At 38.7% G+C, this 24,233-nt stretch overlaps 1 protein-coding gene across 7 annotated transcripts; it reads left to right on the forward strand.

Annotated features, from left to right (window-relative positions):
- The first annotated feature begins 1,991 nt into the window (after positions 1-1,991).
- On the forward strand, positions 1,992-23,604 carry LOC128889397 (ATP-binding cassette sub-family G member 4). Of its 7 annotated transcripts, none has more exons than XM_054147000.1 (13): positions 1,992-2,127; positions 3,923-4,044; positions 10,664-10,794; positions 16,524-16,641; positions 17,492-17,681; positions 18,011-18,156; positions 19,287-19,525; positions 19,743-20,042; positions 20,130-20,290; positions 20,413-20,581; positions 20,654-20,754; positions 20,844-21,185; positions 21,331-23,604. In XM_054147000.1, the coding sequence occupies exons 2-13, from the start codon at positions 3,986-3,988 to the stop codon at positions 21,487-21,489; spliced, it is 2,115 nt and encodes a 704-aa protein (XP_054002975.1). In that variant the 5' UTR covers positions 1,992-2,127; positions 3,923-3,985; the 3' UTR covers positions 21,490-23,604. The 7 variants fall into 7 exon arrangements, with proteins under 7 accessions (XP_054002975.1, XP_054002976.1, XP_054002977.1 ...); XM_054147001.1 differs by having other exon boundaries at positions 2,085-2,247; positions 3,967-4,044; XM_054147002.1 differs by having other exon boundaries at positions 2,094-2,127; positions 3,967-4,044.
- Positions 23,605-24,233: the final 629 nt, after the last annotated feature.

Genomic DNA, 24,233 nt, shown 5'->3' on the forward strand with positions numbered 1-24,233 from the left:
AGATCGTACGCGTAATACCGGTAACACATTAGGGATTTTTCGCGATTGCCGACGAATGGAAGCGATGGTATTCATTTTTCCCTTGCTTTATCTTCGTCGTTCAAAAGCACGTAAATAGTGTAGAAACCGATGTTTCCATACTATTTGCATTTTTCCTTTCTCTCTAATTCCCGTGGCGATGAGTCGTGCGATTTGGACAATGCAACTGAATTGCACCCTCCTGTGATGGAGGTTTGGTTGTAGCTTCGCACGTTTCCGTTTTCCGTGGACCTCTTTCTGATTGTGGAAAGAAGTCGTCAACTAGCGCGACGAGAAAACCTGGGCAGCCCGTTATTCTTCTTCTTTAGATAGGTCAACACATCCTGCCTGCAGTTATTTCGCTTAGTTTTAAGATAGCTAGGGGTTCCTGCCTGCATTAGCTAGGGTTTAGCTTAGCAAAAGAGTGAGTAGGGGGGTGACGAGCACTTCTACCTCTCTTTCCGGGTAGGTCATTCTAGATTTCATTGACACCGCCTGTCTCAAATGGGATGGTCGATTGATATGTTGCGATGATGTCTTCCGCAACCGTAACTTTGCAAAGGAAGGGTGGATGGGACACGATGGAGATAGGGCGAGTCACCACTTGCAGCAACCTCCACGTGGTGTGACTCGGGAAGTTCGCGTTACTCTTGCAGTAAAGTGTAATGCTTACTTGCTGATGGCTGCAAATTCCTCTTAACAGAGGAAGTTAGGGTCAACACATCCTGCCTGCAGATTAGTGTTAGGACAGCTAGGGGACATCCTGCCTGCATAGCTAGGGTTTAGCTGAAAAAGAGTTTAGGGGATGGTTAGCACTCCTACCTCTTTTTTTCGGGTAGGTCTGATTTGATATTATTGATCGCCTGTTCCAAATGGGATGGTCGATTGATATGTTGCGATGATGTCTTCCGCAACCATAACTTTGCAAAGGAAGGGTGGATGGGACACGACGGAGTAGGGCGAGTCACTCTTTGCGGCAACCTCCACGTGGTGTGACTCGGGAAGTTCGCATTACTCTTGTTGTAAAGCGTGTAATGCTTACTTGCTGATGGCTGCAATTTTGATAGATTCTTATATATTTCTTATAACCAAAACATGATTCCCAATAAATATGATTTCATTTCAACAATGTAATTTCGATTCCTGCTATCAAATAGAAAATAAAGGAAAGAAAGTGTAGGGCACACAACGTTTTGCAAAGTACGTGTTTAGAATACGGTATAGCAGTAATAAAAGTATTAGCTATTGTCTTTTCATTATGCATTACCTCTTTACTGGAAATAAATGCTTTTATTCTTATTCATTTCCTTATCCTATTCTGAAAACAGATCCAAACAAATACATGTGTATTTGCAGTTAAGTTTTCCTATTGATTACATTTGTAGTAGGATGGTTTTTCCTAATTGTAAGTAAGATGTAATTATTGGTACAGTCCGATGAATGGTAACTATACGCAGTACGTACCCATTACAACCCTCAACCTTACTTGTTGCTTATCGTCAGTCCTTTCCACTTGTTGATTCTAATAGTCAAGGTCCAACAAGTATTGCGTATTTATAACTATGTCAGAAATGGCATAATTTTATTCTAGTAATACCTAGACAAACTAAAGGAACTAACCTATAACAATTTTTTCATATTCATTCACTAGTTTATCTGTTCGAAATTATTATCCAGATAAAATCTAACCTATCCTCGACGAGCCAGATGTTGTCGTGTGAGGTTGTACGTGTAACGACGATTCCTTTACCAATTAAGTTAATCATGAAATAAATACAAGCTGCAACAGAGTCGGCCATGTTTTTTACCGATTACGAAATAATGCACGTGTCAGGGTCGAATATAGAATACGACGAGCAAAACAGAAACATGATTGAAAATCTCAGTAGCGGATGTTGTTGATGGAGCTTTGAGAGGAGGAAGGAGGGTGCTCATTTGCACGACGCGTTACCGGCGACCAATCGATCGATTGTATTTTAGTAAGGGGGAGTTCTCGTTGAATGATCGTCGATCAGTCTGCGATTGCGATTAGAAAGGTGCAACAGTCGTCGGACATCGATCGACGCGTCTGGTGGAACGTCGGGCCGCGTGTTGGCAGCGCTAAAAGTGGTATGCCGAGTCCTTTTTTGTGCGACCAAACCAAACCATTCGTGCAAAGTTACGCTCTTGAACGTTTATGTTCCATCTGTGTTGGGAAAACGGAGCATTCGTATGCCTGTAGCACAAACCGTACGTATATAAGCCTAACAAGCTTTCAGAGTACCATCCTAACCTTGGAAATCATTTTCTTACGTTTTCTAAGAATGGGTTTTCTTATTTTCTTTTACGACAAATTTTAATTAATTCGCATACGTATCATAGTAAAAATGGTAGAGCCTATTGTACGTAACGACGCGAGTGTCATATTTCATTAACAATTTTCCTAAATTGGTTGCACGATTCTTAATCTCGATTGACGTGTTTCTCTTTGCAATTCTCGTAGCATCATTGTAAACAAACCTTTTGAAAATAACCTCTCCCTGTTTATACTCCATAGCAGAAGTAACTAATTGTCATAAACACTTGACACGACTTTTGTATCCGGAATTTTTCATAGAAATCTATTCTAACAAATGAATATCGAGTCGCGTGTATAAGTAGATAGAACGTAAAGTTAGCGGATAGTGTTTCGATCATAACCTCGAGTTCTTGTGGTTTGTTGGCATTACGGTCGCGTGTCAGTTTTCATCATTGAATTTTTCGTCGCAGCTTTCGAGTCGATATTCGAAGAAACATAGTGAGTTTCTACGTGATTGGTAATTTGCATGCCATGGAGCATTGTCCTATTGAATTCAACAGGAACAATTGAACCGAGTATGGTTGGTGAAGGCGCTCTACCGATAAGAATAGAACAGACTTATTGATCGACGGTTTCCCGCCACAATTCAAGTTTTCCTTTCAAATTTTGAAAATACATTCGACGTAAGAAGTATTCGTACAGCAACCAAAGAAATGGGAAGTTAAAATTCAAAGTTTTATTTTGAATTGATTCCTGTATGAATACTTATTAAACTGATTGTAGTATTTCACAATAGACGAGTACTCTGTGAACACATCTGTTTCCGAGAAAAATGCCGAATGATTACTTCTAATACTTTTTGTGGGCTTGTGTAAATATGAAGTAAACCTTGCTGTGGCTCGTCAAGGTTAGCAAGTTGACGGTATAATTACTCAAGGTAGAATATTATGAATATTTTAACGTATTGTGATAAAAGTGAAAGTGGATTCACTTGGTATCATAATTACAGAGTCTCGTACACGGATGTAAATTATTATTTGATAAGCTTACCCTACGACATTTCTTTGTTCGTTGCAATGAACATATTAATATTCTCTTTCGATTTTCTCGAGTACGCGCAAGAGTGACGGAGAATCGTCGAACAGTAAATCATGAATGCTTGGATGCATAGATATGGATCCGGGGTCAGCTATAGTCATTGGCCATGCTTTAGGAGACGCTTTCTACGTCGGTTATCATGTATGAGCACAAACATTAATTTTTCATACTTCCTTTTCATAATCGTAGCACTTATCGTATACAAATCAAAAACTCACTGATGGAATAAGGGCGCCACATACTCTTGAGACGTTCCTGTACGGATTCCATGTTAAGCCCCATTTTCGCATATGCAACGCACGGCGCGAAAAAACGGCTGTGTTTGAATGCTCGTGCGTGTTCCGACAAACGCTTTACATACTTGGACATGCGATTTAATATCATTTAGCTTTTCGTGCTACGGTAATTTTTTTTTTTTTTTTTTTTTTTTATATGTCGCTCGATATCAGAGTCATTATCTTACATGATAAATTCGTGCTGGTATTAATAATGCACCTACATATGCATAATGGATTTTCTTACCTTTAGAAGATTGAATCGTTACGACGATAACGAGATAAATCCGTCCATAGGAGTAAAGCGAATTCAACGATGGTGGAACGCGGAAGTAAAAATCGGCAGGATGGTTTGATCGGCAATGGAATCGAATGGTAAGCAAAGTAATTTGAGAAATAAAAAAAAAAAGTAAAAACCTATTTCCAACGTTAGTTATTGTTACTTTGTTATTAGTGGTTTATACGAACGAGTTATCCCTCAAGCTTCATCGATTCAAGCTTCTAGACTATTTTTCTTTTTTTTTTTTGTGAAGTCTAACGTTTCGTTCAAAATTTCAAGAAAATGGGGGAGGCAATTTTTTAGTTACGAAAATTCAGAAAGAGCGATGACGTGATCGTGATTACCGACAAAGAAACCTTGTTTTCTCTCGTCTTTAAAAAAATCGATGAATGTTTTCGAGCGGACAAAGGGCATGCGATGATGCAGTTGATACATGAATCGCAATGGCCTCGTGACAACGTCGTGTCGGTGCACCGTGAGGCATACGCGTGATGAAACTTTTAAGAAGCCTCGATTGTTTCCTTCGATTCCTCGAAGCCTCGGAATCCTCATGCATCTTTGATATTTCAAGATGCCTCGATGTACTTCGAGCCTTACAACAGAAAATTAATGTCTATTAAATGTCGTTTCCGTAACAACTGATTTGCACATACCGACCCAACGTTCGTTCTACATCTCATCCGGATTAATTGATAGACCACGACGTTTCTTCTACATATTATTTGCCAACCGCGAGGGAAGCTGAGCGAGGAGACGAAATATTCTTTTTATCATCCGTTGATTTTTTTAAATTACCGAGATCAGCTTAGACGAAGGTCATTTTGAAACGATTTATTTCGATTTAAACGTTGATCGTGAAATTATTCTAGCATCGCGTCTTTTGATGCAAGCGAGAATCTGTTGTATCGTATTAGACGTGGAAGAGAGTAGAGGTCGATGTAAAATGCTCATCGAGATAGAAGCTAGAACACAGCAATTGCGGTCTTATCGAAGGCACTAAACAACGACAACTGCCCGCGCGGACTTTGCGCTCTCGATTGTGTAAGTGACCTTTATTCAGCAGCCTCTCACGATATAGGCGTTACTAATAACGCCTACACTTTTCCAATGCATTGCATTCGGTCTATCGGTGACTAGAGCTTGACTATTTTTCTGCAGACAAGTAAATAGATACTAATGAACCCCCTAAGTTTTGCACAAGCAAAATTTATTACGATTCTCTGGGTTTCGACTTTGTTTTAAAGTTATCTAAGAAACCTACAAATGTTGGAGTCAAATTACTATCGCGAAACGAAGGTTTTTGGAATTTATTTTCATTTTATTTTGCGTGACTACTTTGCGCACGACTGACGTAGACGAACACGTATGATGATGTACACCGTCCGTATCTGTACCGTTTGACATGCCTCAACGAGCGACACACGTGGATATACGCACGTGCCAAACCAGTCCATGGGATACATTTTGATTTTACGCGAGGTCTACGTGACTTTAACCATGCAGCTCGTACGAGGAAAATGTAACAATCGAATACTTACTTACCTTGGAGGCAAAAAGTCGACTCAGAAATTCAGTAATTACAAGCGAACGTTTTATTTGATCAATGGGAGTGTATTTATAATATAATCTCATAACATACGTTCGATTGTCATTCAAATACATCCATTATTGCGGTGAAATGTCTGGAAGCTGGCCTTATTGTTGACGGGATTCTTACTCAATTCGATATCGTGATCGAAGCTTTTGAACGTCCGTTTTTTTCGCACAAACAAGATAACTAAACCATCGATATCGACATAATACGACACGTATCGAGTGTTATGTTATCGTATATGCATTTTTATGCCTACTGGAAAATCCACTGGACCCATGTACGTATGCGCAAGAAGATTTTGTGCGTATTCGCAGATTCGGTGCACGTTTGATTCGGAATACACTGATAGTGCTACCAATCGTGTGAATTGGTTTTAAATGCATACACAAATACTCTTGAAATTGAACTGGTCGTGCGTCATCGATAATTCGCTCTTCGACGATGTACGAATGATTAAATTCACACGAAGATTTGTTTTATGGAACAATTATTATTTTTTTTTTTTTTTTTTTTCAAAAGTACATTGTTTTAATATGCCTAAAAGGAGTGCACGTACTCTTGAGAGAACGCGGTTAGTAACCCTATTTTTTTTCTGACGATGATCGTCGAGAGTTGTTTCGTTCCATGAGTGTATAATGGAGTTCGTTTTCTGCGTTGTCGAGAGAGGTGTATGGTTAACGACTAGACCGTGTTGCTTTTATAGTCCCGTAACGAACCACTTCACTCTTTCTTAAGTCCAACGCGTACGATATGACGCTGATGAAACGTACAGCGACGAGCCACGGACGTCAAAGCGACGCGTTTTCGACGACATATCCATAACGACCTATTGTTTCGCGAAATCGCGGGAGAAATGCGAACGACGGTTAATAAGTAAAGCGAATAACGGACAATTTGAAATTTCTCATACTAACATTCACCGATAATCTGGAATAAAGGGGTCGTCAAACCTTTTCTTTTTCTAAAAATGGAAAATCTGGGCTTGGACATAAGTTTTTCCTGACACGTGATAATTGGATAAATACACCAATCGCGTACGAATATTTGAAAGTTCTTGTTGGTATCATCCGTTCTTATTTGAAAGTTATTCGTGATAATATCATCGTGATATTTCCGGTAATTAGAACGTTTTTGCGTGGTCGCGTTCAATCCCTGAACAACACAGTGACACAGCTGTTTTTTCTATACCTCAGATTCATCCGTGTTCGCACAAAAATACGTGTCGTCTAGCATAGGTGATCGTAACCATCGTATCACGCCTGTAATCCGAGCTAGAATCTCATGGTAAAAAATGACGAAGGTCCCTCGGGGTCTGTAATTCTTTCTGTCCACTGACACCAAAGCCGTAGCGAAATGTCGAAACATTTAACTCTTTCCTGGAATCAACGTTTATTTAATTCATTACCTCACGCTTATGAATCGCAGATTCCGAGATTGGGGATAGCGAGGAGGCAATCGGCCTACAATTTGGGAATGAACAAGTCTTTTTAGCGTTAGGTTTTCAAAGTCCTCGTAATTTGTCGCGAGCGTTATTTAAATGTGTCGAAATCGAATTTTTCTGTTCTTATTTTCATTTGTGATACTAGAAGCTCGCGTTCGTTTAATTTGTGGTGGTATTCGAGAAATGGTGAAGAAATTCTTTAAAAAATTATTGGTATCACCAATCGTATACAGGGTGTCCGAAAAGTCGGGGAGGAGCCGGAAATGGGGGGTAGCTGAGACGATTCTGAACAACAATTTCCTTTGCAAAAATGTCGGATGGGGCTTCGTTAAGGAGATATTAACGGAAAACACTGACCAATCAGAGCGCGAGGATGCCGTTGGAGCGGCCGCGGTAGCGAAGGCTACGCGCTGGGGGCCGCGCTTGTACGCGAACAAGTGACTCGACGTGCATCGAAGGACATTGGACGCGGCCGCCTAGCGCGTAGCCTTCGCTATCGCGGCCGCTCCAACGGTCTACGCGCGCTCTGATTGGTCAGTGTTTTCCGTTAATATCTCCTTAACGAAGCCCCATCCGACATTTTTCCAAAGGAAATTGTTGTTCAGAATCGTCTCAGCTACCCCCCATTTCCGGCTCCTCCCCGACTTTTCGGACACCCTGTATAACAGTTCATTAACACGACGTTTCGGTCACCAGATAGTAAGATCCTCTTCAAGAGAAAGTAAATGAAAATTAACGAGAATATTAAATTCCATGTTTATTTACAGTATTCGAATGCCCATAAAATATTTTAATACCGAATCGTTCGGCAGTTCCATCCTTAATCCGTGCACGGTCGACGAGAAAAGGACACGTGGTCGAGAAATTGCTCACTTAGCGAAACTTTAATGGTCATTGGTTAACCAGCGCGGCCAGTAACAACGTCCTCGTTGAAAGATATTAGACCGACCGATACATACAGGAAGAAACTCGGAACACGATATGTTTATCGGGTAAATTCGTGCCAGGCTGAAATAACCGCGGTCGTACAGTCGGCCGAATCGACGCGTCATTTAGAAGAAGAAAAAAAAAAAAAAGGACAATTGTCGCTGCAACCTAAAAAGCTCGATCGTAGACTTTAGTCTGGGTTAACGACGACGACGCACGGCCAATTTTCATAACGTTCGTTCGCTTGCTCGTGTTTGTAACGTCGTTGAAAAGAGCGGAAAAGGGAGAGGGAAGAAAAGGGAAGCAGAGGGAGAAAGAGCACTGTGGAAAGCAACGACGGTCAATGGTGATGGCCGCGGTGCAGCTAAATAGTCAGTCAGTCAGTCAGTCAGTCAGTCTCGAGACACCGTGGTTCGAGCATCGTTTGGAGGCCGGTCGGACTGCGTGTGGCTCGTTGAAGCCAGTTTCTTGCTTTCGTTATCGTCGCGATCGCGTAGCCTCAGTTAGTCGATCGCGAGTGTGTGGTCCGATAAATCGAACAAGAATCGCGTTTGGTGAACACCTACTCCGAAAAACGAGATGCCCTCTCGCTGTTAACCCGAGGACGGAGTCGACGGTCTACGCAGTTGTTACTCCAAAAGTCGCGATCGTCTCTTTTCGTCCGACTTCCCACGCGCTGTTATTCTCATAATGTAAGAACGCGCTTTAACACGTTCTCTGCCACTGGGTTTATTAGACGAAATCATTTCCCAACGATGTATTTCGCACGGACGCCAGTCGTAGGATAGACTGATACTTAGTGAAGAAAACGATGTAGTCTTAATTGAATTAAAAAATGATAAAGCGAAACGCTGCGTCAGTCCGGTTGGGAAAGTGGAAACACCGATGCGACGCATAGGGCCACTCAGGGATCGAGAGACTCCCGGGTCACTTACCTTTAAAGGCCTCCATTAGATTAAAAGAAATTATTATGCGTGTAATAGTACGGCCTGTACGCGGGGCGATATTATTCTATCGTGTCCCGAATCCTACCTTAAACGGGACTGTCGCAAGCATTTGAACAGTCTCCACTTAGTGGATGGTTTATTAATACGTAATTAGTTTGAATAGATTGGTCGACCACAACCAATAGCGTTGGATTCTTTAGATATGCCTTAACGATGGGAAATTCAACTGGCAGGCGCGAGACGAAACACAGTAACATCGATTTGTATATAAAATCTACTGATATTGCCAAGTCATGAAAGCGTCAAAGTTTGTCAATTATTTTTCCTGTGTACATTTGAAATCCTTGTTCAAGGCTCGGCTGATCCAACCTGTTGCAGGGTCTGTTAACGCATCCTGACTTTTTTCATTAAATTTATTATCAATTATGCACAAGTACATGGCGTCCGTGCGACACATCGTCAGCTACGAGTTATCATATAGGTCGATAGTCGAGTTGCACCGTTCGAGTGCCGAGGTGTGAAAAATGTGTCAAGTTTCTCCGAACGTAAGAACAATTAGGCAGCGTTAACAAATTTTATTTCACTCATGCGCCCCGGATAATAATTTGGTCCACTTCGTTGAGTAATGTCTAATTATAGCAATAACAGTGTTAAGAACAGAGTTCAAAGATTTAAACATTAACGCATATTTACGTAAGAAATTCGTGTCTCACTGAAACTTTAGCATGGAAACCATATAGTCGCTGATCACGCTCCTTGCCACTCAAACGGTTAATTCAAGTCTCTTCAAGGACGCACGAACGTTTGCCTTCAGCGTGTTCGTTGTTCGACATCGAATCTTTTTATTGATGCTAATTCGATTTGAAACTGGTTGAAATCTGTTCGATGCTCAGGGTTCGATACGGTAGTCAACTATGACATTTGAGATACTCGAGCATATCGTTATGCTGAATCGGCAAAAATAACGGTGATATTCCGTTTGCATATCTTTCGTAACCGGAAACATTATTCATTCAACACTCCAACTGTAACTATCGAAAGAAGTAAATAGAACTGTAAACGAAATTCAAAAATAATAGTAAAAAAAAGAAAAAAAACAAGAAACAATATCTCCGATTTACTTTTAATTGGTTCCTGCATTTGAAAGTTCAAAATATATATTTCACGATAGTGTCAAATAAAAATGATAATTTATCTTTATTATTACGTACGGATTATTATAGATTGATAAGTAAACTTGTGTTCAGCTTATGCATTATGGTTTCTAAAAAAGAACTTGTTACTTCCTTTTCTATGTTGTACATTTTTATCCTTTGAAACAATTAACCTTTAGTATCTGGAAAAGCGAACGTTAAGCAGTTATTGTAAAACGTGACTTCGCACTACAAAGGAACGCGATAGTATGGTACGAAGGTAAACATCGTCGATAACTTGCTCGGTTTCGGTTCAAAGTTTCCACGATTGCCTTGACGGAATTCAACTCGAATTTAAATTTCGATCCGAATCGACGTGTAACAGCTTTTGGTAGACGAACGACTCCGATTTCGAAACGAGAATCATTTTTTCAGGCGATGAGAGGATTTGCACGTGTATACGCTAACGTGAACGCAGCGCTGCGAACAAGTCGGATCGTTTGAACGAAAAATTGACCGTGACAAGACTGAAAAGAGAGGATAGAGTGCCTTATAACTCCGTACGAGTCGGGATTCAGCGATAGAAACTGTGAAAAAATCGCGATAAAAGATGAAGCTTGAGGGAAATTGTTCGCAAGAAGATAACACCAATGAAATTTTATTGCAACCTAGGAATAGTTCGGGGACTAGGTTGCAAATCATGCCAGCGCAACCGAAAACGATCACGCATCTGCCGAAAAGGCCACCGGTTGATCTGGCATTCACCGACCTGACGTACAAGGTCCGAGAAGGACGCAAGAATAGTAAGTACACCAATTACCTATTAATACAGACAGAGTTGAACATTTTTTTCCCGTTTTTAAAGAATATTTTAATACAAGTAGATTTGTTATAACACGTGTCAGCCATGTAACATCAACAGGATCCTTAAAATGACCAATCATCTCTGACATAAACACAGAAAAATGATATATACTCAGACTTAAAATTTCGATCCATGCTTGTAAAATTGAAATGATACACAAAGAGTGCTTATGCACGTGTACGTTTTGGAGTGGACGTTTCACTTTATCGCGGATCCTTTTGAAGGGACTCTGATAAGGGAAGGGACCTCATAAGGGTCGGAATGTACATTCCAAATACGCATATGCTTCAATTGACTCTTTCTGTGACATTCTAGGGTATTTAGAAACTTTTTTTTAAGGAAAATCCTAAATCCTTTCACAAGATCGTCAGACGTAATCGCGTCGAGGAACATTTGAAACAATTAAAAATCACACATCACACTGTCACATAGTTTCAACTAGAATTGCCCATACAACATTCGTTACCGATACTAGTGCATTATTAGTTCAAAGACATACAACCATGCTTTTTGTCTCAAATTATATGTACATTTATTAACATCTGGTTAAACACTTTTAGATGAACCATGTTTTTGAAGAGGACCCAATAGGTAGGGTCGAAAACATTAAAGTGCTTGTATACATTAATACACAAATACAAAAATTTCTTAACAAGCATGAGAACAGGTTAATTATACATATATTAGTAGTAAAATATTTGAATGCTAAAAGTGAGCGTAAAAGCATGTTTTCAATTGCAAGTAAATAATTTTAGTCCATACCATGACATATAATATGACATAATAATATGACAGCGGAAACATACGTCATAAATCGAATTTATTTTTCCCCATTTTCTCAAAAGTTTACGGATATAATTTCCTATCCTATCGTATATTGCCGTCTACTACTGATGAATTTCCCCTTTGTAAGTACAGTTAAACATCATCAACGAGAATTTCCTCGTTCTAGTCGTTACTCGCTATCTCTGGGATGAATTTAATCTATCTCTTTTCGATAAAATTCGATAAAACGATAGATTTAAACCTAGAAACTCACGTTACAGAGTCGAATTCAGATTGCTACCGTACTATTTGTGTCAATATACTTGCGTAAACTACAATGCACTCATACCAAATACAGTTTATCGCCTCCCAATTAAAACTTTGCGTTACGCCGTACTCGTTCTATCGTAGTTTTCATTTTCATTTCGAATAAAATTTGTCTAATTTTTCGATTCTGCTTGAAACAGTAGCGCGAAGGTCGCCCAAGGATCGATAGCTAACGATTGCAGACACTGATAATACAATTCATCTTCTTCTGTCAACGGTTTCGTTGCACGAAACGTTCTTTGTGAGCCTGAAAGCGTCGAAGTCGCAGTTTATTTTAATGACCGTACTTGAACCTCAGTCAATGATAATACAGACTCGCTGAAGAAAGAGGTCGTCGGATCACGATTGCATTCGCGTTCTGCAGATAATAGAGGGGAGTCGATAACCGTGTTCGCTGTACAGGAAACTCGAAATTTTCATTGAGAAAAAGTAATTGGGAAGATAAGCAGTCAGATCATCGTCCCTTGTACTATTCCTCTGACATCTGAACGCAACGGGTCTTGGTTTGAATTTATTGATAATGAATTACGAAATCGTGTTTGATATATTTTGCGTAAATTATGTTTTATATAACACACATTTTATATTTTGTTTCGCGGTCGAGCAATACAGAAGTATTCTGTTAAAACTGTTTCTCCCGAGGAGGTCAGCAATCGGCAATGTACATATACATATTTTCTCATCGAGCAAGAAAGAAAAACATTGGATGATATTATTTATATTTCGAAGATTCAGCAACTCGTCGTTCGAACAAAACATTTATATATCTTGTATCGTCACGCATCTTGTAAATTGAAACGCTTGGAACTGGTTTTCGATGACATTGACCACAAAGTGAAAGCAAACGCTCTGTCCTGTGTAAAAGAAGAATTAGTATACACCGTGTATATGTGTCTCGATTAATGTGTCTTTGCGTGCTGTACCAGCTGCACGTCTCCCATCGAAACTCTTATCGAACGCAAATGATTTATTTAACAAGATAACGCCATGAAACAAAAGCCTGCGTGATTCAGGTACAGAAAAACTGAGTCACCTGCGTTCCTGTCGCTACATGACAATAATATTAAATAATATATTGTTGCGCATCATACTCGCTCGTCAAACATTTTGTATTCATCGTTGCAACTGATCGCTCAGTTTTAATGAGTTCCTAGTATTCCTAGACAATTAACGGAATTGAACACGTCAGAAAATTTCATGACGAATCATGTTTTTGCGTCGAAGCGTACAGGAAGAGAACTGCTGCCGTTTAATCCGTATTTCAAACGAAAGAATAACTTTCTACACGAGCTTGTAGAGCGTAGTTGCCGAGTCGCTATAGCGAATGGAATTAGTGACCGAGATTTTGTAAGAAGACCGGTTGCGGCATAAAGACTTTCAGACACGATTTCCAAAGTGCACTTACCACTCCAAAAAGGAAAAGAAAACACATTCGTTTGGTCAGTTCTTTACCAGAAATGGGTAAACTTCCTACCTAGATAGAAATTACGAGTAACAAAAGGTAAACAAGGAAAGATTTAATTGGCCAGGTTACCCGAATAGAATTTTGCTTGTCTCCGTTTTCTTCCGATAAGTCGAATCGATCGATTTTTGTTATCCGTCTTTGTTTATAGAGAATTTGACTGGTGTCAAGAAGTAGCGTAATAATAACAGCAAATGTGCCAGTCAGCGGAACAATTCGAAAAGACCAGCCTTTGTTTCCACTTATCGCTAATTTATACTCGAAGCAAGACACTGTTCCAGTTGCAGCAGCTGCGCGATAATGCTTCATTTCTCTGGCATATCGAATTGTCATTTCTAGTTTGCTTCGAATGCCACTGCGAAGAACCATTTTGTGGACGGATACGCCTTGGGTTCTTTGGCTTGCACTCGTAGGGCGTCGCCGATAATTTATACCAGTTGAAACCCTTCTAGGGAGCCTCTGTTTAAATCTCAAACGCCGTTCAAAACATAGAGCGTGTTCAATGGAAAACAGATGATGATAAACGTATAAAATGTATGTAAATGAATATCTTACAAACTTATGTAATAATATTTGTATTCCATTTCGTGCAAGTGCATATTCTCGCTAAGTCAGCACGATGTGCTAAACGACAAGTATCGTGAAGCAATCGTCTCCGCTAATTTCTATCTGTTTTACATAGTTCCGTATATAGCACGCATCTGCGAACGCACACACATCCAAGTGGAGCGATCGGAGCAATAACGACCGCGTATAGAAAGTGAACGTGTACTTCACGGCAACATTCTTGCAATCCGTAATTTTGCGCAACCAGTAGCGCAAAATCCAGTTGCTCTTCAACGCATACTTTTCACGAATGTGTTCGCGAGATGGATCTCTCTGGTATTTTCTAAATGTTCGACGTTTCGAATCGTAAGACTCGAGTTTTTTCATTCGATATTCGACTGGTCGGCGCGTAGATTTCGTCATTCGCGGTTACGAAAACGTGTTATCAAATTAAGTTAAATGTACTGCGAGCGATTACTCGGCCGGAAACATCGTTGACTTATTTCATGTTCCCGTTACCGGAGACAGAGTTCACGCACCTTATTTCCTTTCGCATTCGCATTTCCAATAGTTCTTTACAATCAGATTTTAACGTCGTCTTTAACGAGACAGAATTTGAAAATAACTGTCCAGACATCAGCTATTTCGTAGATGAATAATGAATTTAATCAATCAAAGAAGAGAATCATTGAATCTTGACCGCGTTTCTTTGTTTAATTCGGACCCGTTATGTCGCAGAGAAATCACTCGTACGCGAATCGAATTTCGAAGAACACCTGTGTATGTCGGTCGATATAATTTTCCACGCGTAAACATTGACAAATGATTATTAATCGAACGATAGATAAGCCGTTTCATGTAATGACAAATCGCACGAACGTTAAATACGATCTCAAGTTTGTTGAATTCTTTACATGTATCACGAAGCCTCCTTTCTTACAGTCACTTTTTTCTCAATCACTTCTTTTCAATTATGTTAAGTAATACCAAACATGATATGTCGGCGACAATTGTGATGCAATCGTCGCTGTTAATTTTTCTTGAACCCGCGGACGTCTGTTTAAGTAACGCTTACATGTTTCAACGGTAACGTAACGTCCACCTTTATGAACACGTTTTCTTAATGCGCCAGAATCAAGTTCTAGTATTTTCCGACCGAACGATTAAGCGTTGTTACATTTGCAAAGGGGAAAATATCACATTCGGAGTCACGCAATCCGCGATATGCATAGGTACAATATGATGTAATAGTAATATCATAATATAGTACTCATCAATTATACTGTATGGCACGCAACGCATAAAAAAGTGCAATGAAAAATGATACGGTAACCAAGCAAAGGTCGTGCCGCATCAATTTCAAAGCACGGTAAATATTCTTACGAATGATAGTTAGTCATTCATTAAACCAAAATATCAGCAATGCAAATTTTCGACACTTAGTAAGTCCAAGGAGTGGCGCATTGTTCTACAGATTATACTATTGGAACAAAAGTTCATTTGGTGATTGTCCAAAAAAATTACAGATCTATTAATGATAAAAGTCGACGACGATAATCATGTTTTAATGCCAATACTTAAATGACAGGCGAACGTGACAACGAGATTTGCGGTGAATTATTAATAGAAATGAACGTCGTGTTAGATTTTCATCATATTTAAAAAAAAAAAAAAAGATGCATTCGAGTCAGTTTATATTATGGAGATATAATGCGCCACTGGAGCAAATTTTTTTCTTTTTTTTTTTTTTTATGATGTTCAATACATGCACGTGCGTTCTACGGATGCTTTTAACTCACAGAAGATAAAGATGGGCGTCATTATTCCGCGATATCTACTATCGGGACAAAGTATGATTGACAATGAGGAAAATGATGCCTCTGCATGCATGGTTGTCGATGCTTCGTTGAGATTTTCTTTGTTTCTCTTATTTGCCAACCCAAAGAATACGCTGCAAGTCGTTGACGTTTGCAAGGATTAATTGCGATTTGCAAACGGGGACGCGAACCTGCAAGAAAATTGAAGATATTTTATTTTTGCTGTATGTTATACAGCTACTCACAAAAGTATTCGCCTATTCTCACCATACGTTCACCATTATAGTTTGACAACCGTAGAAATATATTTTTCTTGTACCATTTGAAATATTCCACTTAGGTACCTCACTAAATAAATGACTCCGTTCAAGAACTCTAGTAATTGAAAATTATGTAAATACGTTTTGTATATATACAATATTTATATGTAAGTATGTATAACCTGTGCAATATAGTAGTCAATATCACTTATTTCTTAGAGCGAAAGTTTCACAAGCATTTCATTTGACCAAAAGCTTTCTTTATGGGGAGGGGAGGCTGTCGCCTTCAATAGAGGTTGGATACTATTGGTACAAAAAATTCACTTCAAAGTCCTACACAACATTGCCAATTTGTCTTTCACCATAATGCTTTCAGCACAATGTTTTTGAGACTTGAAATTTCAAGAACATTTATAAAACTAGAAATTAGTTTGTTCTATTTCCGGACTATACAGACCCCTTAATGCAAATTAATATGATCGATTTTCAGATGTGAAGACAATTCTAAAGTCCGTCAGCGGAAGGCTGCGATCTGGAGAACTAACAGCTATTATGGGACCTTCCGGTGCAGGAAAGTCTACTCTTTTGAACATCCTTACCGGATACAAGTTAGTTATTATATTTATACAAATTTTGTTAACGTTGTTGCTGGTTTAATCGCGTTAAAATAGGGAATAGCGACTATTTTCTTATTTATCAGGAGCTGAAGTTTACTTTCTTTCACTGATAACATAGCTTTCTTTCGCTTTCTTTGCTTAGTTGCGCATAATTTTGGCCATTTCACTTTCTTTCTACCATGTCATTTCGCTTTCTTCGTGAATCACCCGTTACGCAATTCGTTCCTAAGAACTTTTCTTCGACTGCTTACTTTTCAAACGGCGATAAGTTCAACAGAAGTCGCAGTCGGCTAGCTTTAGAGGATAGTAGGAAGAAAAAGAACTTGAGAAAATCGATTTGAATAAATTAATACTACATGAAGAATATGAGATGAGATATCTTAAGTGGTATGATTATGACAAATCTGTTTTAAATACTACCTATTATGACATTCGTGCGTCGAATACGTACAATTTCGACGATCGAAGGTATGCATAATTCGCGCCTTGATTGACATTTATTTTTTCGCTCGTTATTATTCCATTTGGTTTTTTGACGTTACGTCGACGCGACGTATCGGTGAATTATACGCGCGAAAAATACCTTTACCTCTGAATCGAACATAGTCCGCTATTCTTGATCACGTACTTATCGGCAGTAAACATTACATACTTGGGGAAAGCGCGAAGAAAGTAGAAAACATGGCATGCGTTGTAGAATGCACTCTTTGATTCCAAGAATGAACGGTTAATTATTAACGAAAGCAAAGGACCATGTAGTCCGAGGCAAAAGAAAGTTTAATTTCAAAAATTGTGATTCGAGAATCCAGGAATGTAAAAAGTTTATCTAATGTGTGTTTAGGTCGATGGGTCTGGAAGGAAGTATCACGATGAATGGGCACGAAAGGAACCTCAGTGCCTTCAGAAAGCTCTCTTGCTACATCATGCAAGACAATCAGCTTCATGCGAATTTAACCGTGGCCGAAGCAATGAAAGTCGCCTCGAACCTTAAACTCGGTTCCCATACCTCTAAAGCAGACAAAGAGGAAGTGGTGTGTATCCATGTTAAATCTCTGATTGAATAAAAAACATTCGCATAACTGTCCAATCGAATTAATTATTGTAAACTGTTTTTATTCGGTATTTCTTAAGCGTTACTTATTGAATAAACATTCGCATTTTAATGATAAAATAGTATACTTTGCATTGTATGAATGAAACCTTATCCATACTATCGTTCACTCGTAGAAGCACGGCGAATAAAAAAGCTACACGATGTTTATTTTTGCCATTTTGTATTTCAATATTATTTGTCCTATCTCTGTTTATATAATTCCTTGTGAACACTCTAATTAGAGAATTGGATCCTTTTATTTTCCAGATCCAGGAGATTCTTGAAACGCTTGGCCTATCCGAGCATATTCGGACCATGACCTCGAATTTGAGCGGAGGTCAGAAGAAGAGACTTTCCATTGCTCTCGAATTAGTCAATAATCCTCCTATAATGTTCTTCGACGAACCTACCAGGTAACGAAAAAATTTAGTCATTTTGTTAAAGATTCTGCCCGTGACATCTATCGACATCAACAATGGATGCAAAGTTATCCGACTGGGTGATTTTTTTTTTTTTTTATTTATTTATTTATTCCGAATACTTTCACTTTCACCGCTATTAGTGTCAGAGAAATCAGTCTGAGTTTTATATAACGTTTCAACGAAGGCATGGTCAGTGTCAATGAACGATCACTAATGTTCAGTTTCTCCCGAGTAAAGAAACCACACTGAAATTAATTAAACGCTACGGTTTTGGATAAATAATCTTAATTCGTTAGAATTCAGGTAATACTGGTTGCTAGTTAGATAATGCATCAAAATATTTTCTGGCTTCCTGATATGTAACATAACTATTTACATATTGATAAATTCATAATCCTACGATTACCAAAAGTATAATAGAGTCCTCTGATTTCCATTCGCTAGTGCTAACTATTTTCTATGTGACGCGTACTATGATTTTCCATTGTGCAATAATTACACGTATATAAAATCATAAGACGCGAGTTTCGTTGGATGACAAAACGAAACTCATCATAACTGGCAGGAGAAAGTCGGCGACCAATGTTTAAGTTTTGTGAAGTTCCTTTGTTCCTTGCTTTCACGTCTGCATCGCATTTAGACAACATGACGTTTCCATGATTATAAGTCTCAGAGTCAATTTGCCCTTTCATTATAAGTTTCCACTTATGGCCTCGTACCATCGAGTTCCTCGACGAGTGGTCGGCCGAAGGTTTTAAAAACGCTCGTTCGACCGGTTCTTCTGGGTCCTGGGGTACGTGTCTTCTTTTTTTTTTTTTTTTTTACGATGCTATGGTTGAAGAAAACAACCGTGATCAATGACCAGCCGTCATCAAGGCCTGTACTTGTGTAGTAATTTGAACTTGTTCGAGATCACAGACCCCGATGGTATTGACACCGCGAAAATTTGTTTCCACTTTGATCTTTTTCAAATAGTACATACTAGGAAGAAACTACGAATTTTCATTTAATTTTTCTTATAGTGAATTTTCCATTTTATTAAATGTGTTACCTCGTATTATCTTGCTTGTTTATCTTCATAGTTTAATAATTATACTGATACATTGTGTCACTGTTTGCAGTGGTTTGGACTCATCGTCTTGCTTTCAATGTATCTCGCTTCTAAAGACCTTGGCCCGAGGAGGAAGGACAATAATTTGCACCATTCATCAACCCAGCGCAAGGCTCTTTGAAATGTTCGACGCCTTGTACACGCTGGCCGAGGGACAATGCGTTTATCAGGGATCTACGTCGCAATTGGTGCCTTTCCTTAGAAACATAGGACTCAACTGTCCGAGTTATCACAATCCGGCCTCTTTCAGTGAGTCTTGTGAATTTTTAACTCCTTTGGTCATATTGAATGTATGAGATCATACTTATTACCATAACTGAAAAAGCTTTTAACCGTCTGGGACAACATTTAAAAAAAAAAAGGAATGTTTTTTTTAAACTGTTCTTATGGAAGAAATACTTCAGAATTTTTGTAATAAAAGTTCCATGAAATCTTCTCACGTGTACTATTATAATTTTTTGCATAGTCATCGAAGTGTCCTGCGGAGAATACGGAGATAATATCAAAAACCTCGTAAACGCTATAAAGAATGGAAAGTATGATATTCGCGAAGGACATCCGTTCCCTGAAAACAATTCGGAGGGTCTCAACAACGGGATCACCGAGTCGCTTCAAAAAGGCATCGCCGACGGTGGGGAAAACGCCGCAATAGGAGATAAAAACGACGTGAAGAATTTGAAAGAGAAGTTTCTAGAAAGTAAACAGGAAGGTGCAGACAGTAAAGCAGTAATTACATCCTACGTGGCGAACGATATCGCGAAACAAGGTACATAGAAAACAATCGAATCGTAATCGAAGATTGTGAAAATTTTATTCGACAAATTTTTGACAAGTTCTCTTCATCTTTACACAGCTGACGTAGTGATATCAATGGATCTGGACAAAAAGGATAACGCCGACGTAGCCTTGCTCGATGATTCGATCATTGTCACCCCAGAAAGATATCCTACGTCAGAGCTTCAACAGTTCTGGATCATTTTGAAGAGGACTTTACTCTTCAGTCGTAGAGATTGGGTGAGTCAAGACTTTATCACCATGCGAGCCATACGCATGAATCGGTCGTTCAATTACTGTTGATGATCATCTCTTTCTAGACTCTGCAATTAGGAATTCACGTTGATTAATTAATTTTTCAGACTCTTATGTATCTTCGACTGTTTGCTCATATTCTGGTGGGACTGCTGATCGGCGCTCTTTACTATGACATTGGAAACGACGGCGCTAAAGTACTTAGCAATCTTGGGTTCCTCTTCTTTAACATGCTGTTTCTCATGTATACGTCCATGACCATTACGATTTTGTCTTGTACGTTTTATCTCAAGTATTCTCCTCGCTTCGTCCATAATTACGGATAGTTTAATACTCTTTTCTTTGTAGTTCCACTAGAGTTACCGGTACTTTTAAAAGAAAACTTTAACAGATGGTATTCACTCAAGGCCTACTATTTAGCAATCACGGTATCTGACATACCGTTTCAGGTAAAGATAAAACTAACTGGTTCTCGTTAGAAATGGAACAAGACTGTTCTGTTCCATGATGAAATATCTACGCGATGTTCTTTTTACAGGCGATATTTTGCATACTCTATGTCACGATTGTCTATTTCTTGACGAGTCAACCAGCGGATACCATGCGGTTCAGCATGTTCATAGGGACGTGTTTATTAATTTCATTCGTCGCCCAATCGGTGGGACTCGTCGTTGGAGCTGCCATGAACGTGCAGAACGGCGTATTTTTGGCGCCTGTGATGTCTGTACCGTTCCTCTTATTCTCAGGCTTCTTTGTCAGTTTCGACGCCATTCCTGTATATCTCAGATGGATCACTTATCTGAGTTACATCAGATACGGGTTCGAGGGAACTGCGTTGGCTACTTACTCCTTCGGGCGGGAAAAACTCAAGTGTTTCCAGGTACAATGTTTATCTGTATATTAAACCCATGGTAGAATCATAAGATACAAAATTACCAAAGAATTAGCAACACCCATACGGTGTCTTATAATTTTGTCACGGGGCTTACGTTAGAGCTTCATATTACACAGTTTTTATTCTGTAGGTCTACTGCCATTTCAAAAATCCGGAAACAACCTTGGAGGAGCTGGATATGCTCGACGCCGATTTTACTCTTGATATTCTTGCCTTGCTTTTGATATTCCTTGTTCTTCGAATTGCGGCCTATCTGTTTCTCCGTTGGAAACTTAAGACTGCGCGATAAAACGTCGCGCGAAATTATTAAAAATCGAACAAAGTTCAAACGTACAATTCGTAAACCAATGCTGCGACAACGTACTCGTTTTACCGTCGCGGAGACCAGCGATCGACAATTCATCGATTGTCGAACAAATTGCTTATCCCTGAAAGGGCGGAGATTATTGCCGTTCATACTTGTAATTATTACGCGTCGAATTCGTAAGGTCTAAACTAACGTAATTTATTCGTTTTTATTAGTTTTACAACGTTAAAACTACTACTCTGTAGCAACTAACGCGACATTACTTGTTCAGGGTACTATCACGTCTTTTTTTATTTGTTTCGTTACACGGTAGCACAATTTTCTAGTATGCACGTAAGTATGCACGTTGATCTCGAGTCGAGTGCAAGAGTGTGCATGTATTTGTTTATGTTGTTTATATGTGGTGCGCGTGCGATATATGTATATATATACATATATATGTGTATATATATATGTGTGTGTGTGTGTGTATGTGTGTCTGTGGGAGTGTATCAGTGCTCTTCAGCGGGATAAGCAAGAAAAAGAGGGATTCGAGAAATCCCGAGCCAAATGGAGCAGATTGTCGAACAACATCAAAAGCTCTGCAACTTTATTCTCTGAAAGGAATAAGAGGCCTTAATTGACAACGTTTCGCGAGTGAACACATTTCTCTTTTTATCCACCAAGTGGCTGTGACTTTGACGATGCAGAAGAGTTACGAATGATAAATGCGACACGACTTGTGTTTAGAATTTCAGCGCGATCTTGCCAGGTTTACCGTGTATCTCGAATTTTCAAATTTTTTACGAGATCTTGCCGATTTCAATGTTCGCGCGTACGGCAGGAACTTACGATTCGCAGTAAGTCCATCGAAACTTTATGTTCGTCGTAACTCTTCCAATTAACGTGTCTCTTATACGTAGAGTGTATATTGTACTAATCAATTTGTATTTTGTAAGCGAGCCTACTTTTGTAACAAAAAAAAATGTGAGTCACATAGCAAAGTGCGCTGGGAGCGGAGTACTCCAACAGCTTTAAAGAAACAAATTTATAGACGGTACTTGCTCTCACTCGCATCCAAGAAACGGAGTGTTACACTTTCTACCATTCTTGGTATACATATGTACCTTTAGCGACGAACACGACTTCACTTCGTATATACACGTTTAAAAATATGGCTTCGTTTGTAAATGTTTTCGAATTGCTAAACTAATTCGATCGGAATGGTATCGACTTGTGTTGGTATTTTGTGTATACCAATTGTTACTGACCTACGATTCGTAGGTACTGTCATACGCCCTACTGGTGGAGTATACGTAATACCTTTCTTTACAATTACTTCGTCTTTAGAAGATTGTATGTCTGTTTCCACGGTCGAATTAAGGGGTTTTAAGGCCTGAAGTTGGGTAACTATCGAAAATTATCTTGATAAGAAAATCAAGGAGAAATTTATAGTGCCGGAAAATATTCTTTATTTCTTTGGAGATTTTATATAAATTATTTAAAAAATTAATTTAATACTTAAGAAAATGAGATTCTTCGCAGAGATTCTTAAGCACCCCCTTAATCCGTGCCAGTCTGTTTCATTTTTTTAGGTTTCGTTATCTTGAGAAACAAACTTATTAACGTTATTTCCTATTATCGTTATTGTTTTTATATATACATATATATATAGATATTTAGATATATATGTATATAGATATAATTTAGTATGCTTGAGCAAACGTATATGAAAGTTTACACGAAGCTCGATACAATTTTTAATACCGGGGTTCAACACAGACTTCGACAATTTATTTTTGGAAATTAAACTCGTGAACCATTGAACAATGATATGTATGAAAAAAATGTTCAATCGTTTCGTCTCCGTTTTATATAAAACTAACTTGACAGATGTACTTTACCAAGAAATATGTTTGTATCTATTTACACGGGATAAATTATACATGTTTATATGTATGTAAAAGATTAGCGTGATAGATTCCGATCAATATACATATACTTTTGTAAAGCATCGTGTACACCGTACACCGTGCACGTGTCTGTGCTGGATTGGCATAATCTTCGTTGTATTTTACAGCATAAGTTTCTTACGAATAAAACTATGCCTTTCATAAACATGTTTGTATGACTTTATGTAACTATCGCATGCCACAATATTCGTATTCCGCATCGGTAATTAAATAACTACGACGGGAAAATGTGCAGAGTCATTTTCCTAATAAAGTTTTGTTCTAGTTACCGGTCGAAATTGTTCTAGCTAGTAGCCACAAAACGTAGAGTTTTCTTCTTAATACTCGGTATCTTCGTAATTGTCCAATTATTCTGAAAAATGTTGAAAGCGAAAGGTTTCTTTCTTGCTGAATTTTTTATCGCGGTATCATTGCAAAAATTTCTTAGAAAATACGAGCACAACTTTAACGTAGCAATCAATCATTATTGCAATCTTTCAAATAGTATCATAAGTGCTTCCTTACACAACCAGGAAATATATTGTACATGCTCGCGAATACTTTTGGGATTACAGATTTGATGGATTTTCTAAGGTAAGAGGAAAAGACTTTCTGTTACGTTTTATCCGCATATAATTAGACCTGAATAATTTGAATTTACTTTCTCACTTTGTTTGACACTATACAGCGTATAGTGCACGCCTACCCCTGCATTAGAACCTATAAATACTCTTGTTGGGCGATTGACGTGTATTTCAAATAATGTTATTTGAAAAGTGTCCAGGTTTGATTCTA

The sequence above is a fragment of the Hylaeus anthracinus genome, unplaced genomic scaffold (assembly GCF_026225885.1).
Source record: "Hylaeus anthracinus isolate JK02 unplaced genomic scaffold, UHH_iyHylAnth1.0_haploid 11997, whole genome shotgun sequence".
NCBI classification, from domain to species: Eukaryota; Metazoa; Arthropoda; class Insecta; order Hymenoptera; family Colletidae; genus Hylaeus; species Hylaeus anthracinus.